This window comes from Neophocaena asiaeorientalis, unplaced genomic scaffold, assembly GCF_003031525.2.
Source record: "Neophocaena asiaeorientalis asiaeorientalis breed wild unplaced genomic scaffold, Neophocaena_asiaeorientalis_V1.1 scaffold1247, whole genome shotgun sequence".
NCBI lineage: Eukaryota > Metazoa > Chordata > Mammalia > Artiodactyla > Phocoenidae > Neophocaena > Neophocaena asiaeorientalis.
In genome coordinates, this window is record NW_020174329.1 from 475,563 (window position 1) to 491,690 (window position 16,128).

Sequence of the window (16,128 nt, forward strand, 5' to 3'; positions counted from 1 at the left end):
GGGGGGGGGGGGGCTCAGCTATAGTGAGCCCTCCCAAGAAAAGAAACAAACGAGCAGAAGGAAAGAAAGGCACCATCACCCCCTGCAACCTGACCCTGAGCCTTGATTTTATCTTTCCCCGCATCTGCCAAGCTCCCCCAGACTGGGGTGGGAGGGCAGCCCCCGCCCCTGCCCCGCACAGCCGCCCCGCGCCGCGTACCTATACTTCATCCCGGGGTGCATCACGCTGGCCTCGCCTGTGCATCCCGGGGTGCATCACGCTGGCCTCGCCTGTGCTCAGGAGGCTCTGCACCGACAGCTGTCCCAGGCTCCGGGCCACCATGGCCACCGCGCGGAAATGGCTGCGGGTGCCCAGGCTGGGGCTGCTGGCTGCCGGCCGGCCCAGACGCTCCTCGGGGCCCCGGCCCTTGAGGCCATGCTCCGAGCACACGAAGGACACCTGCATGTTTCCGGCGCTCAGCTCCTGGCCACGTCCCCCCTCCTTCCGGGCTCTGAAGTCACCTGCCCCTGGAAGCCCTGCTCCGCCTGGGACAAGACTTTATCCCAGAAGGTGAAGAAGCCACCAGGCGTTGCTTCAGGAGTGCAGATTTCTGACGCAGAAAAGCCTGTGCGCTCTCCGGGGGAAGGGGGTGAAATTTCCAGAAATGTGCTAGAAAAGACCTGATCAGATAGAACTCAGAAATCGAGGGGTGGGGAGGATGCCATTGCCTCTCCCTTCTCTGCGGGTCCTTCCTCTGCCCCGCCCTGGTCCGACTCTGTCCGCCCGAGCCCCCAGCCCAGCTGTGTTCGGCAGGGCTGGGCTGCCAGTAACTCACGACCAATGAGCGGCACCGCTGTCCCCTGACAGCAGGAGGAAGAGGGAGGGCACCTCCCGTCAGGGTGGCAGCCCAGGGCTTCGGGGAGCAGCTGCTTCTCCAGGCTTCCCCGAGTCTCTTGGACGGAGCCTGGCGTCCACCCCTGGCTCTGCGCACTGTGGCTCTTGGGACTCCCACCAAGTTAACGAGGTGACCGGCGAGAGGCATGGGAGGTGCAGGAGGCGATTCGTTATTAATGACGCGGATGTGCAAGCCGCCCCGATCGCCCTGGCCGATCCCCTGGAGGTCGGCGCCGGCGCTCCAGGCTAACAGCTGCTCAGCCGGGACCGCACAAGGGAGGCACTGCAGCCAGGTGGACAGCTGAGCGTGCAGGCAGCTGGCCTGGCCAGCTCTGTCCCCTGGTGGTTCCCACCCAGGAAAGTGGGGCTGCCACCAAGGTTCAGCACAAGAAGTCGGATCACCAGAAATCTGGAGGAGAGAGGACCATTCTGTCTAGATGGTAATGCCGCAGGTGACGTTAGGAAAGAAGCCCGGGGTTAAGGGGTCAGAGACCTGAGAAGCTCCAGCACTCTGCACGGTACTTAGCTCTCGGCATGTGCTCAGTAAATACTTCTGGAGTGAATGAATGGATGGATGGATGGATGGATGGGTGAATGAATTGATGGATGAAGATCCCCCTGCTTTACCCCATCCGCCTTTCCCACACTCATGGGATCAGGATGAAGACAGAACAAAGCTCACGGGTTTCCTGAAACCCAGAGAGATGCCCCCATTAGCAGGAAGGGCTGGCTTTGCCCTCTGACCCCGAGCATGCCGCTCTCACTCTGCAGGGTGGCCCTGGCCAAAGCTGCATTTTGGATCTCATCTTGCCCTGCGGGAAGGGCTGAGAAAGTGTGGTGGATGGGAGGCAGGTGGTCAGGGGTCTAGCTCAGGCTCTGCTGCTAATTCGCTGTGTGATCCCAGGCGGGTGTCTTGCTTTCTCTGGCTCCCTGGGTATCCATTGCCAGAATAAGCTGGCTGGCCTGAGGACCATGCTGTCCCTCCCAGCTTGGCTCTGCAGGAACCTTCCACACCTGCTGGCTGTCCACCCTGTGCTCTGACGGGACCCAGAGAGGAATCCACCCAGAGATGTTCACAGTAGATGGTGGCTGAACTTGCTCTCAGCTCTGGCCCTGCCTTCTTGGCACAGAAGTTAAGAATAAAACCTTGTTCCAGTCCCAGCCTCCCTGCGCCTGAGCTGGGCAGCCTTGGGCAAGTGACCCCCTCTCCGAGCCTCAGGGCTCTTGTGTCCAACGCAGGTCACAAAGGCATGGCCAGATCACGCCTGCAAAGCACTCACACAGGGGTCTGGTCCTTGGGAAGCACTCCCACGGTCCCTCGGCCGAAGGGAGTGGCTTTCTAGCCATGGAGTCAGGATAGACCCCTGTGTGAGGCCCTCCCCCACCCCCACCAGTAAGAACACCCCTTCTGTCCTCCCCGTGGCCTGACTCGGCAGCAGTAACCACCCGTGAGGTGGGGACCTGGACTTGGGGATAGAGGCCTGGGGAGGGCAGAGCTGGTGCCTTTGCCCGGGGGCCCTGGCAGCTCACAGACGCTACGTGTGGAGGCCAGTGGGGCCCCTCAGGACCCACAGGCCGGCTCTGCCTTTCCTCTTCCACCTGCCTGTAAAAACCTCGGGGCCTGGCTGGCCTGGGTCCCTGAGCTCAGGGTAGGGTGGGGCCCTCCTGAGCCCCTTGGGTGGGTGGGGGGATGGGAAGGAGGAAGGACAGCCTGCCGTGCTGGCCCTTCCACCTGCTGGAATCTTGCACTTGAAGACAGCAGGTCTTGGCCCCCAGGAAGCCCACAGGCCTGCCAAAGAGGCTGCAGGCGGCAAAGACTGTCTTTCGCTCCTCCCCAGGCTCGTGGAGCTCATGCCCACGGCAGGGATGCTCAACACCTGACCAGGATGCTAGAGGAGCTTGTTGCAAATGCAGATTCCTGGGCCCCAGCCACGATTACTGAATCGGTAGCTCCGGGGCTGGGCCTGGGAAGCTGTGTTTTTATCAGGAGCTTTTTTTTTTTTTTGGTACGCGGGCCTCTCACTGTTGTGGCCTCTCCCATTGGGGAGCACAGGCTCCGGACACGCAGGCTCAGCAGCCATGGCTCACGGGCCCAGCCGCTCCGCGGCATGTGGGATCCTCCCAGACCGGGGCATGAACCCGTGTCCCCTGCATCGGCAGGCGGACTGTCAACCACTGCGCCACCAGGGAAGCCCCTATCAGGAGCTTTGAGTGGTGCTGTGCACTGGCTGAGAGGATGTGGAAATCCCCTACTTCATTCCACCTTCTACTGTTCTCTGGCAAACTGTCAGATCCTACAAGGGCTAGCATCTTACTATTCCTCCGGGGCTGCTCTTAACCAGATGGTGTGCCTTAAGCTTTAAGAGAGATCCACAAAGACTTAGTCACCACAGTGTGTAAAAGGTCACCCGCCTCACCCCCCCAATCCAGCAATTCCACTCCTAGGTATGTACCCAGAGAACTAAAAACTTACACCCACATAGAAACTTGAACACATTATGTCCACAGCAGCATTACTCATCACAGCCCCAAAATGGAAGCAAATCCAAACGTCCATCAACTGACGAATGGATAAAAAAATGCGGTCTACAGCCGCACAGCAGAATGTTACTCAGCCATACCAAGGAATGAAGTACTGATACATTCTACGACACGATGACCCTGCAAACAGCATGCTGAGAGAAAGAAACCAGTCACAAAAGGTCACATATTGTGCGATTCCATTCATATGAAATGTTCAGAACAGGCAAATCCATAGAGACAGAAGGTAGATTAGTGGTTGCTGGGGGCTGGGGGGAGTGGGGAACCAGGGAACGATAGCTAATGTGGGCACAGTATTTCTTTTTGGGGTGATGAAAATGTTCTAAAAAACGGGTGACTTTTGGACAACTGTTTGTACTAAAACCATTAAATTGGATGCTTTAAATGGGTGTATTTACCAAAAAAAAAAAATGTCAATGCCCTCAAAAGTCTCTGGGCCTGGGCTTCCCTGGTGGCGCAGTGGTTGAGAGTCCGCCTGCCGATGCAGGGGACACGGGTTCATGCCCCGGTCCGGGAAGATCCCACGTGCTGCGGAGCGGCTGGGCCCATGAGCCATGGCCGCTGAGCCTGCGCGTCCGGAGCCTGTGCTCCGCAACGGAGAGGCCACAACAGTGAGAGGCCCGCGTACCACAAAAAAAAAAAAAAAAAAAAAAGTCTCTGGGCCTTCACTCTTGCTGTGCCCTGTGGGAGTGCCCTTCCTGTTTCTCTGCTTTTGAAATCCTTGTCGACCTCTCTGGCATCAGCTGAGATAGTACATGCAGTGCAAAGCAGTCCCCCGCCCCCCGCAAGCACCAGTAACCTTTCCTTCCTCCCAGTGTCGCCGACCTCAGCCTCCCCAGTGACACCAGGGGCCTGGGAGCCACAGCAGGAAGCAGCCCTCCCAGACTTCAGCAGCAGTCAAGCCTTCACTCTCGCAGGACCTCCTGGGCCTGGCCTGGTGGTAGAGTCCCCAGCCCCGACTCCATCCCACTGTAACGTGTTGTGGGGATGATGGGAATGGACATTTGACCTCAGAACCCGCCCAGGGAATCCAGGACAAAGGTGTCTCTGGGTCCAGCAGAGAACTGCCAAGAGGGGAAGTCGGGTAGGTGGGTTTTCACAGCTGGCCAGAGTCCGTAATTTTTCATGTGCCCCAGACAGCGGTCACAACTCATAATATTCTTAGAAAATCACAAGAATTAGACAAGGATGGAAAGCTGAAAGCTTAAGACCTTGACCCAAACTTGCCACAGTAAAATGTCACTCCCAAAGGGTCTCTCGTTTCAAACACGTTTGGGTGGAGAAGTGAGTCCCAGACACGGGCTGGTTGACTTGAAATGGGCTTTGGGCAGAAACATCGAGTGTGGATGGTTGATTTTGATCCACAGCAGATTCTGGGTTTTTTTCTGCCTCTCCAGTACCCGCTATTGTTAAAACAAAGCAGCTGGTTCCTGCTGTGATCCATCAGAGGGGCGGCCACCCCAATTAAAAGCTCTGCCGCGTCCATAAGTGCCACCAAAGAGAGCTTCTTGGGACAGAAGCTGTCCCAGTGAGGGATGGGGAGATAACAAAGCTGGGGCCCAGCCAGATCCTTCCCCCAAGACAGTGACAGGTTCACAGTAGCGGGGGACAGGACCCTCCCTGCACAGAATGAGGCCCGTGGAAGCCTCAAGGCCTGGAGTAGAAGTTTTAGAGATGGCTTTTAAATTTGGGGGGGCCGTGCCCCTCGATTGGACCAGGCGGGCCCTCAGCAGTGAAAGTGGGGAGTCCTAACCACTGGACCACCACGGAATTCCCTAAAGATGGCTTTTCAAAGCATGGACCGCAGCAGCAACTCAGGAATGAGGACGAGCCTCGGCTGTGCCCTGCAGAGGCCTGGGTGCCTCCCCTGTATCAGTAAGGCTGCCCCAACTGTGCTGTGTCCTGATTTGTACTCAACAGGGACTTCCTGCCCAAGGCAGGGGCAGCTGCTGAAGAGCTGGGGGCCACCCTGACGGAGCAGTGGGATGGGAGGTCCTTGGCCCCTGCGGTTTCTGAGAGCAAAGGGTGGCAGACCGGTGGCCTTCCTGGAGAAGGTGTCCTCTGGTACGTGAGAGCGGAAGCCCCCTTGGGGGCTCAGTGCTGTGGCTGTGCTTCCTTTGGGAGCTCACGCCCCAGTCACGCCCAGCGTTACCCGCCCTAAAAGGCAGGAGGGCGGCTCAGCCGTGAATGGGCCCCTCCTGCTTCTTAGCTGTTGCCCTGTACTAAGTGGCTGTGCCCAGGCCAGAGTAAGCGCTTCCTGCACCTTTTCTCTTTTCAACCTTAGCAGCACCTTGGAGGCATAACAACAGCGACAACGGCCACAGCGCTAACACACACACGGTGCCCGCTGCGCCCCAGCCACTGTGCCGAGCGCTTTGCGAGCAGCTCGCTAAGTTCCCACCACAGCCTGCAGCTGGGCCCTGCGATTCTCCCGTTCACTGGACGACTCCGAGGCACAGAGAGGTCGAGGGAGGGAGACTAACGCTGGGCCCGCCCTCATTTCACAGCGGAGGCTCCTGCTCTCAGACCCCCAGATTAAAGGGTGAGGGTGGGGACGCTGCCTGGCACCGTCTGCGGGTCTGACTGAGCTGTGCTGACCCCCGCCTTTCCAGGTGGACGGCAGAGAGCCAATCAGCCAGGGTTCCTGTCCTTGCCCAATCAGAGGAGCCTCTTGGGGGCGGATCCCCCAAATCTCTGGGCAGGGCCTGAGGATCCGCGTTGCTAACAGGTGACCCCCTGATTCCCGCTGCCAGGAGCGCCTGGGAGACACTGAGTTGTGCTGTGTGTTGGTTACAAAGCCACACACCAGCAGTTGTGTTAGGATCGCTCAGCCCTTCCCGTCCCTGCCTGACACAGGGGAGGGAGAGGCTGTGATGTCCCTGTAAAGGCAGGGGAGCTGGGGCGGGAGGCCCAGGACCCGCAGAGGGATGGATGGCTGTCTCCAGGCCTGGGGCCGCCGCTGGGCCCCAGCACGGTGGCCACTGCCAGCAGAAGCAGACCCAGTACGAATGCAGGCCATGGGTGGCTGACGCCAGGGTCCTGGGCCGGCCCTCCACGGGGGCCCACGAGGGACCCCCGGATCATTGCAAGGCAGCTCGTCCCGAGTGACCGGCTCGCCTCGCCACCTCCCTCCCCGCTCCCTTCCCATCTGCTTTCCAGGTGCTATTGTTTCCGCCCATGAGATTCCAAGACTGGGGTTTCTCTCCCACCAGGAGCCAAGCCGGGAGCCCTAAGTTCCGTCACTATCTCCTTTAGTCCTCAGCACACTTCTGTGAGGAAGTAACTATAGTCTCTGCTTTCCAGATGGGGACACTGAGACACAGAGAGGCCAGGTGACTTGTCTAAGTTCATACAAGTACCGGTGGGGGAGCCAGGATCCCCCGCAGGGTACTCAGGAGTTGAGTCAGCCCTTGGGACCCGCTGTGGGTTGAAATGTGACCCCAAAGAGACATGTTCAAGTCCTAACTCCCGGCACCTGCGAATGTGACCTTGTTTGGAAATAGGATCTTTGTAGATATTATTACGTGAAGATTGAGTTCCTGCTGGATTGGGGGTGAACCCTGAATTCAATGACTGCTGTATTTATAAGGAGATGGAGATTTGGAGACAGACAGAGATGCACAGAGGGAAACAGTCATGTGAAGATGGAGGCAGAGATTGGAGTGATGCGTCTACAGGCAAAGAAAGCCAAGGAGGCACGGATGTAGAAAGCGAACTTATGGTTGCCGGGGGTAAAGGACGGGGGAGGGATAAATTGGGAGATTGGGATTGATATATATACACTACTATATACAAAATAGATAATTAATAAAGACCTACTGTAGAGCACAGGGAACTCTACTCAGTACTCTGTAATGAGCTACGTGGGAAAGAATCTAAAAAAGAGTAGATATAAGTAGATGTATAACTGAGTCACTTTGCTCTACACCTGAAACTAACACGACATTGTGAGTCAACTATACGCCAGTGGAAAAGAAAAAAGAAAAAGAAAGCCAAGGAAGGATGTTTCCCTACAGCCTCAGACAGCGTGACCCTGCTGACCCCAGGTCCAGACTTCTGGGTTCGGGACCATGAGAGAATAGACAGCTGTTGTTCTGGGCACTGCATTGTGTTACGGCAGCCCCAGGACACTGATATGGGACTGTCTCAGGGTGGACCGGCCCCCTGCTTGGCCGCCTACACTGCTCCACTCACTGTCCCTCTCTGGACTCTCTTCTTCCTCCTTTTCCCACCCATCCTTTAAGACACACCTGGGTTCCCAGCTCTTCCAGGAAGTCTTCCCTGACTGACCTCCTGTGAATAAATGAGCAACTGGAGAGTCTGTTCGATGAACTTGAGCATGAATCAAATACTGCCTGTGATTCCTGTAGGAGGCTCGTGGTAAGAGGCTACGATGTAGAGGCAAAAACCCCAGGCACGCAGGACGGCCCGCCCTACCAGAAGCTCACGACCAAGGCTCATGGCCCGGGGCTCCCCGCCTTCCGGGCTGCATCAGAGAGTCTCAGACACAGCTTCCAGTCCTGCTGCCAAGGAAGCAGCAGGAAGGAGACATACTTTACAGGGGAATATTCTGAAAAGTGGGTTGAGACCAAGGCCGCATAATGCCACCCAGGCAATACTTACAGAGGCTCGAAATGTTCTAGGTGCTGGGAACAGACAGAGGCTGTGCTCTCAGTGGGGTGCAGATGGGCAAAAACAAGGTAAGAGAGACAGGACAGTGGGCTTGAGGATGACTCACTGGGCATTTATTTAGACTGGGTGGTGCAGAAAGTCTCTTTGAGGCCAAAGATGTGATGATTGGAGCCTTGTGAAAATCTGGAGGACACACCTTCCGGGGGAGGGAATAGAATGTGCAAGGACCCTGAGGATGCAATGAGCTTGCATGTTTGAGATATGGAAGGAAGGAAGGAAGGAAGGAAGGAAGGAAGGAAGGACGGGAGGAAGGAAGGATGGGAGGAAGGAAGGGCCGCGCATGGTGGGAACTTTGGGTTCATTCCCGATGCCGTGGGTAGCGGACAAGGAACACATCTGAACCAGGCCCAGTGTCCAGCTGGCACTGCCTGGGCCCAGGTCACAGCCTCTGGCCGGCCTGTGGCCACAGCTGCTGCCCTGTCTCAGGCCACATCTCCAGACCCTCCATCACTATAGTCAGGTGGACATGGGGAAGGGGAGCTTACACAGGGACTGCGTAGATTTAAAAATTCAGTGCATTTTTTTTTTTTAAACAGCAAGAGTTGAGGACAGTTAAAAAAAAAAATGGGAAAAGTTAACAAGAAAGCCTTTTCCCCCAACTGCAGGCTCAGGTCGGCTGATATGGTGTCTGGGCCCGAGGTACGTCGTCGCCTTGCTCCATGGAGCAGCACTTATCTGGAGGCTTTATCTTTTTTATATTAATATTTAAGACCAGGTTTAGCTGAGTCCCAGCCCAGCTGCTGCCGGGAACATTAACCACGGAACGGCATCTATCTGGGATCTTTAATAACCCTTGGTCGTGGTTTCCGAGGCCCTCTTCCCAGTTAACCGAAACCCCTGGATGCAGCAAGATGAAATCCACCAGATAAAGGGCGGGCCCTACGGGGGCGACATCTGGCCCATCAAATGCTAAAGGCTCAAGTGGTTTTCTTGTCAACTCTGCTCCTCGGGAAGCAAGTTTCCCCAGGGTGTTTCAGCCCCACAGTTAGTCCAGCATGTTTCAGATGGGACACAGACCTTTTCCTTGGGGTGTCAGGCAAATAAGAGATTTGTTCCAGTACTCACACCCCCCGGCTGTGTTCGGGTCCTGGGGCTGCCATGACAAAGTTCCACGAACTGGGGGGGTTCAAGCAACAGAACCTGGCTCTCTCACAGCTCCGGGGGACAGAAGGCTGCAGTCTGGGTGTGGGCAGGGCTGCGCTCTCTCTGAAGCCTCCAGGGGAGGATCCATCCCGGCCTCCGCCAGCTTCTGGTGACCGTGGTTCCTTGGCTTGTGGCCGCGTCCCTCCCACTGCTGCCTCCACCACCAAAGGGCCTCTTCCCTATGCGTCTTCACTGGGCCTTCTTATTAGGACACCAGGCGCTGGATTTAGGGCCCACCCTATTCTGGTGTGAGCTCATCTTAAGTAATTACAACTGCACAGAGCCTATTACCAAATAGCCTCACATTCTACGGTTCTGGGTAGATGAAATCTGGGGGGACAAAATTCACCCCAGTGCCCCCTCCATTACAAACGGTATCCACACCTGAGGGAGGTGAGGTCTCCCTGGGATGGGGGACGGGCTCCGGCCCCCCTGCCCACCCCGCCTCACCTCTACTTGCCTTCCTCGCTCTGGCCCTGGGCCTCTTCTCCTCACATGTGCCCCTGTCCCCTTGGACTGGAAAGTTCTTCTCCATGTCTTCAACTGGTCCTCCTTTCAGATGGCTGGGGTCTCAGCTGCCCCTGGTCTCCCTGACTCTCTTAGGCATTTACTTGCTTTTTCTCTGCCATCCCCCAGCAGGATGTAATGTCCAATGGGGTGGGGAGGGACCTTGTCTGTCCTGTTCATGCAGCATCTGGCAAGCCTGTTGCCTGGAGCCAAGTAGATAGATCTTGAGTAAACATTTGCTGAATTAATGAAAAGTATCAATGACTTGCCAAAAAAAGAAAAAATGCAGGGACTTCCCTGGTGGTCCAGTGGTTAAGAATCCGTCTTCCAGTGCAGGGGGTGCAGGTATGATCCCTGGTCGGGGAGCTCAGATCCCACACGCCTCAAGGCCAAAAAAAATCAAAACATAAATCAGAAGCGATACCGTAACAAATTCAATAAAGACTATAAAAAACGGTCCACATCAAAAAAATCTTAAAAAAGAAAGAAAAAGAAAAAATGCAGACCCTCATCTCCTTCTTGAGAAATTTCCATCAGAATCAGGAGATCCTCGAGGCCAAACCAGCTGACCCTTTGTCCTTCCTTTACAACTGGATTTATAATGCAAAGCCTTAAGAATCCTGCCATCTAATGGACTCAGGGCAGAAGTGCTTTATATCTTTAAATGACAGTCTCATGCTGAAGATCCAAACACTTGTCCACAGGAGAAAATGTTACAGCAACAGGGCTGGTCTCTGTTCTTCTCTCCAGAGAGCAGTCAGATAACCCCTGGGGCCTGCGTTAGACGGAAACCAAATCACATGTAGGACACCCACTTAAATCTGGACTTGAGATAAATAACGAATAACTTCTGGTATTACGTCCCGATGATGGCATAAACTGGTTGTTTATTTGAAATTCAAATTTAACTGGGCGTTCTATATTTTTATTTGCTAAATCTGGCAACAGTACATAGACTAGGTGGGGGGGTGGGGTCCCTTCTGACCAACTGGCTCTGGCCAGGACTCGTCCCTGGGAGGCACAGGAATAAAGCCTCGTATACGTAACTTATCAACTCAAACACCAGCTCTGGGGCTCCTCTGGCCACTTTCTGAGGCTTTCAGAGGAGAAAGTGGGCAGGTCAGAGCACTGTCCCAGATGCTGATTTCAGTGACAAGCGAGTTAAACAGAATGTCTTTCTGAGGTTCAGAAGAAACCCTCCAGGCCCGCATCCGAGAACACAGGGACGCATACTCCATAGCCTTTGCTAGTCACAGTTACAAGCGTAGTTGCAGCAACCGATTCAGAGGCCACTTCCCATGAGGACAGCCCAATTTAAGCACATCTTGGTCCCCAGGACCTCGCACGGGTTTCTGGTGCTAGGATGGATTTGTTGGTAGAGACGATGAATTGAGGGATTACCCCTAATTTGTGTTTAGTCAACCCCTGATAATTAATGTGTCCCAATGACACGGCAAGAAGACAAATGACATAGTATGTTTACCCCTGCTGCAGTTTTTTCAAGAAACCATACTCTTTTCCCATGGAGGACACACCCAACGCAGCACAGCTTATCTCTGGAGGAAAGGACTATGCAGACTCTCATTTTCCTCTTTTATACATTCCTATGCGGTCGGCATTCTTTTCTTTCTTTTTTTTTTTTTTAACGGCAAGAAGACAAATGACATAGTATGTTTACCCCTGCTGCAGTTTTTTCAAGAAACCATACTCTTTTCCCATGGAGGACACACCAAACGCAGCTCCGGACGCGCAGGTCCAGTGACCATGGCTCACGGGCCCAGCCGCTCCGCGGCATGTGGGATCCTCCCGGACCAGGGCACGAACCCGTGTCCCCTGCATCGGCAGGCGGACTCCCAACCACTGTGCCACCAGGGAAGCCCCATTCTTTTCTTTTTGGCTGCGCCACACAGCACGTGGGATCTTAGTTCCCCGAACTGGGATGGAACCCGTGCCCCCTGCAGTGGAAGCATGGAATCTTAACCTCTGGACTGCCAGGGAAGTCCCACGGTCAGCATTCTTAAACCCCAAGGAGTTTGCCCCAGTTGACAGTGACGCCATTACCCCGTTTCCTGGGCTGCATCCCTCTCGCAGCCCCTGCCTCGGCCCCCTCCTCGGCCAGGGGACCTCCTCCTGTCCCCGCCCAGCCCAGCCCTTACCGGTACTTCATGCCGGTGCACCGGGCGGTGCAGCTGTCCAGGGAGAGGCCGTGCATGCGCAGGAAGCTCTCCATGTTCCTGGCCTGGGCTGCTGCCCGCACTTCCCGCAGCTGCTGCAGCTCCAGCGTGCTGGCCTGGCGGACGGGGTGCAGGGCCCAGTCTGAGTGACACCTGCCGACCACACTCCTCAGGCTCTCGCTGTACGTCATGGACAACATGGTCCCACCCGGCCCAGGAGCTGCCGCTGTCCGGATGGGAAACGCCAAGTGGTGATGGGTTAGAGAGCATCCCGCCGTCCCCGGTGCCCAGGCTGGACACTGGCCCTGGGGCTGGGGCAGGGGCTGCGGCAGGGACACGTCCTCCAGATAGAGTGGCCACCAAGGGCTCTTGGCGCCTGGGGACAGGGCCCGGCCCTGGAACGTAAACACCTCTTGGCTTGAGATTCTTGGTCCTCAAAGCTGCACTGGCCGGGAACTCTGGCTGAGCCACCCCCTCTGCCCCTGCACCCATGAGGCAAGCACAGGCGAAGCTGCATTCCAGGTGGGAGATCCCCCCCCCAAAATGCTCCCAATGCGAAGGGGGCGGGAGCACGCAGAGAGCCCGGCCCCCAGAGTGGAAGACTTCACAGCACCCCCTGGAGGGCTTCCCAGGGTAAAACCAAGTACAGGGCCGTCCGGGGAAGCAGCATAAGCACACCTGTCGCTGAAGCAAACTCCAGTGTGATTTTGCCAGGGTACATGGCTCCCACAGGAAGGCCCTATTTGTTGGTTCACAGCCTGGTAAAGGGAAATGCTATCCACATGTGCATTCTCTGCTTGTAGAAAGCGCCATTGCACCAGCACAGTTCTTTGGGGTCCATGCTCAAAGTAATTATGTCACAATCCACGGGTTTTTGCAATAGAAATACTGAGCGGATGCGTTTAAGGAGGGAGTGAAGCGGCGGAGGGGACAGGTTTGGAAATTGCAAAGCTTAACTGTTAAGAACCATTGCTAAATCGTCATCTGAAAGGATGATTACACTTGGAAACTAAAACCATAAACGTCCATCAATAGGAAATCGGTTATGTAAGTGACGGCTCATCCATAGAATGGAAATTTATGCAGCCACGTGAGGTGTCTCCACGTGGACCGATAGGCAATGAGTCCCGGGAGACAGCATCAAGAAAGGAAAGGAGAGGGGAACACGTGTGTGCACAGAATGCTGCCCGTGTGTCAATTCACGCACACACGTGAGTAGCTCAATGAAGGGCCAGCATCACAGCTGTGTGTCCACATCCTGCAGTGGCTTTGACTGGGCAACACGGACACGGCCGCAGGGGGCAGGACTCTTCTATAATCCAGGGGCTCCCCCGCCCCCCGCCCTCCACAGCTGACCAAGGGCCTCTGCCCCGGCCCAGATGCCTGCACCGTGTCCCCAGAATTGTCACCGTCACCGAGGTGAGATGCGTCTTTTCAGCTGGGGTCAGCTGGACCCTGGAGCCCAGCCCGAGAACTGGAGGAACCAGCATTGTCCCCACCTCTGCCCTAAGGGAAAACAAGTTCCATTATCCCTGGGAAGGGCTGGGCAGGCTGCCCTGGGGGCTGAGGCAGCTGCAGAGTCCCTAGGGCGGAGAGGGCGTTGGGGTCACCTGGGCTGGTCCTTCCTCAGGTGAGCTCTCCATTCCCAGTTCATATCCCCCTTTCTCCACGGCAGGTATCATCACCTAACAACGTGCTTCTGTCCTCTCTAGTCATCTTGTTTGGTGCACCTGACCCCCCTGAAGGTCAGGTCCAGGAGGGCGGGGACTTTTCCATCTACTTTCACTGCTGCACCCTCAGCTACCGAAGTAGTAACTGGGTGTTTCCCTGGCCGTGCCGCCAGCACCTGGAGGGGTTGGGCTGGCCCCTTGACTCAGGCCAAGGCTTTCTGCAGGCTGCCTTCTCCTGGACCAGGACTTGCATCACCATATCTCAGACCCACAGCGGGGCCCAGAACCTCTAGCATCCCCCAAGGGTTTGGACTACGGTCTCTGAGGGATGCTTTTGCAGGACACGAAAATACCCACCTTCCAGGAGAATCATTCTGGGGCAGCAGAGGGGGGGCCCAGGCTCGGTGGGGGTGGGTGGGTTTGACCTTGGACGTGGCACCATGGTTGCCCACAGGTAGCAACGCCAACTCCCTCCCTCCCTCCTCCCCTCCAAGTGCACGCTGCCCACTACCCGTCAGGCAGATGCTTCAAAGGCGTCTGTGTGGCCTGTGTGGGGCAGAAGCAGGCCAGTCCTGGCTTCCCTGGGGGGTCCGTGTTCAGAGAGAACAGCTGGGCAAGCAGCAGTTACAGGGGTGCTTCCCGAAGAGCAGGACCCACCTCAGACGTGACGGTTCCCAGCCAGGCCCAGCCAGGCTGAGATCAATAGCCATTAGAGCTTTCAAGACATTACCCGCAAAAAGCAATCCTGGTCTGATCTGGCTCTGGAAATCTAGCCCTGGCCCCAGAGCTGCAATGACAGTGTGGCTGAGTGCCCTGCTTCTGGACACGGGCAGCCCTGTCCAGTGGGTGTGTCACCCACTGGGTGCGACCCAGGCAGGCACCTGGACTGCTCCGAGCCTCAGTCTCCACGTCTGTGAAGTGGGATGAGCAGGGGCCTATTGTGCAGGCTGCCTCGGGCTGCACGGGACCGGCCTGGAAAACTGGACAGGGGCGGCCTCACCGTGGGAGCATGTCATGTGTGGGAGGTGGCCACCAACCACGAGGTGTGCACCCTGGCACCAGTTATGATAAGTGGCATGAGGACAAAATACACAAAATGGGGTGGAGGGGACATGGGTGGGCAGGCGGGGGCCTCTCCAGAGGTCTCATGTGAACATGGGCCTGAGTGATTCGAGGGAGCTGTGTAGGGTGAAATGTGGACGTTAGCCATCGCCCCCGCTCTGGCGGAGACACACATCCCTAATGAGATGGGTGAAGTGGGTGCGGCCAGGACTTGGAGGGCACCTCTCTGTGGGGCTGGGGTCCCTCCTGCCTGGGATCTCTCCTTATCTCAAGTTATAGCGGCCTTGGGAGGGGCCCCTGGGTGGGGCAGGGTCACCAGCCGCATGGAGGGAGCCCAGAGCCTCCTGCTGGACGTGAGGGTCCTGGTGGCGCAGGGCAGGCTTGGGCCAGGGGACTCGTGGGAGGAGGGGTGGGCCGTGGGCGAGCACAGTGGCCCCTGACCTAGGGTGGAGGGTGAGGACCTGACGCCCACAAGGGGGTCTGTGACCGGAGGGCCGAGCACAGCGAGAAAGGGGCTGGGAGGCGTTCATCCTCCTAAGGTCCTCGAGGGTGGGGGAGGAAGGACACAGAGGGACTCGGACCGTCACCAGTGCTGTCCAGGGGGAGAGGACAGCGTAATAAGCCGGATTCCCCTGCAGGCGAGCAGGGCTGGGTCCCTGGGTGAGGGGCCCCTCGAAGGCTCCCCTTGTTGGGGCTCCTGCCTTGGCCTCCTGGCTTCTCAGCGACCCCGACCGCTCGCTCCTCTTTGCCATCCTGCCCCCCCATCTCAGGAAAAATCAGCCCTCTTTAATAGCCATCACTAATTACAGAGCCTACAGGGTCCCCCCCCTGTGCTGGGGCCTGCCTTTTGCAAATCTATTCCTGTGGACGGGGGTCTGGGGAACTCACGGGAATGAACTGCGTGACATGGAAAAATGGAAAGAGACATTAACCTCATTAAGTCCATGGGAATCGCGACCTTGCTGAAGAGCCTTGCACCTGGAATGCCTGACCTGAGGTCTGTTTACTGAAAGCCACCAAAGCACGAGACATGGGATCCGGAAGGAATCCGGAAAGTCTCTTTGAGACGGCGACATGTGTCTCGACACCGGAGAAACCGGCCTAAGTTCCTAAAGCGGGAGCATGGAGGGCAGCGGCTCGAAAATGCACAGCATCGCGTCAGGGCAAAAACAAAATTATTTTTGCTCGCGAAGCATCAGCAAACCAAGGCCCAAAGAAGCAGCCCCCGGCTCTCTCAGGCCTATGTTTCGAAACAGACCTTTCAGACAGCACCCAGCCTCCTGCTGCCTGCAGGAGGGGGGAAACTTGAAAATGCTGGATCTTAGTGGGGAACCCGACAGGGTACCAGCTGCAGCCCAGGTCTCCCCGGACGGGAGAGCCGCGGGGCTGGGAAGCAAGCAGGTTCAAGCGGCAGAACGCCCACCCTCCTCCCTCCCGTGGTTACCTAGGGCTGCGGCTTTTTTTT

General features: G+C 56.6%; 1 protein-coding gene across 1 annotated transcript in view; it reads right to left on the reverse strand.

The window, feature by feature from the left end:
- Window positions 1–12,160, reverse strand: part of KCNAB2 (potassium voltage-gated channel subfamily A regulatory beta subunit 2) — a 44,729-nt gene extending 32,569 nt beyond the window's left edge. Inside the window, exon 1 of the mRNA XM_024756151.1 lies at window positions 11,914–12,160. Within this exon, the coding sequence (XP_024611919.1) occupies window positions 11,914–12,131 (218 nt within the window). The 5' untranslated portion in view covers window positions 12,132–12,160. The remainder of the gene's footprint in view (window positions 1–11,913) is intronic.
- Between the last annotated feature and the right edge of the window lie 3,968 nt (window positions 12,161–16,128).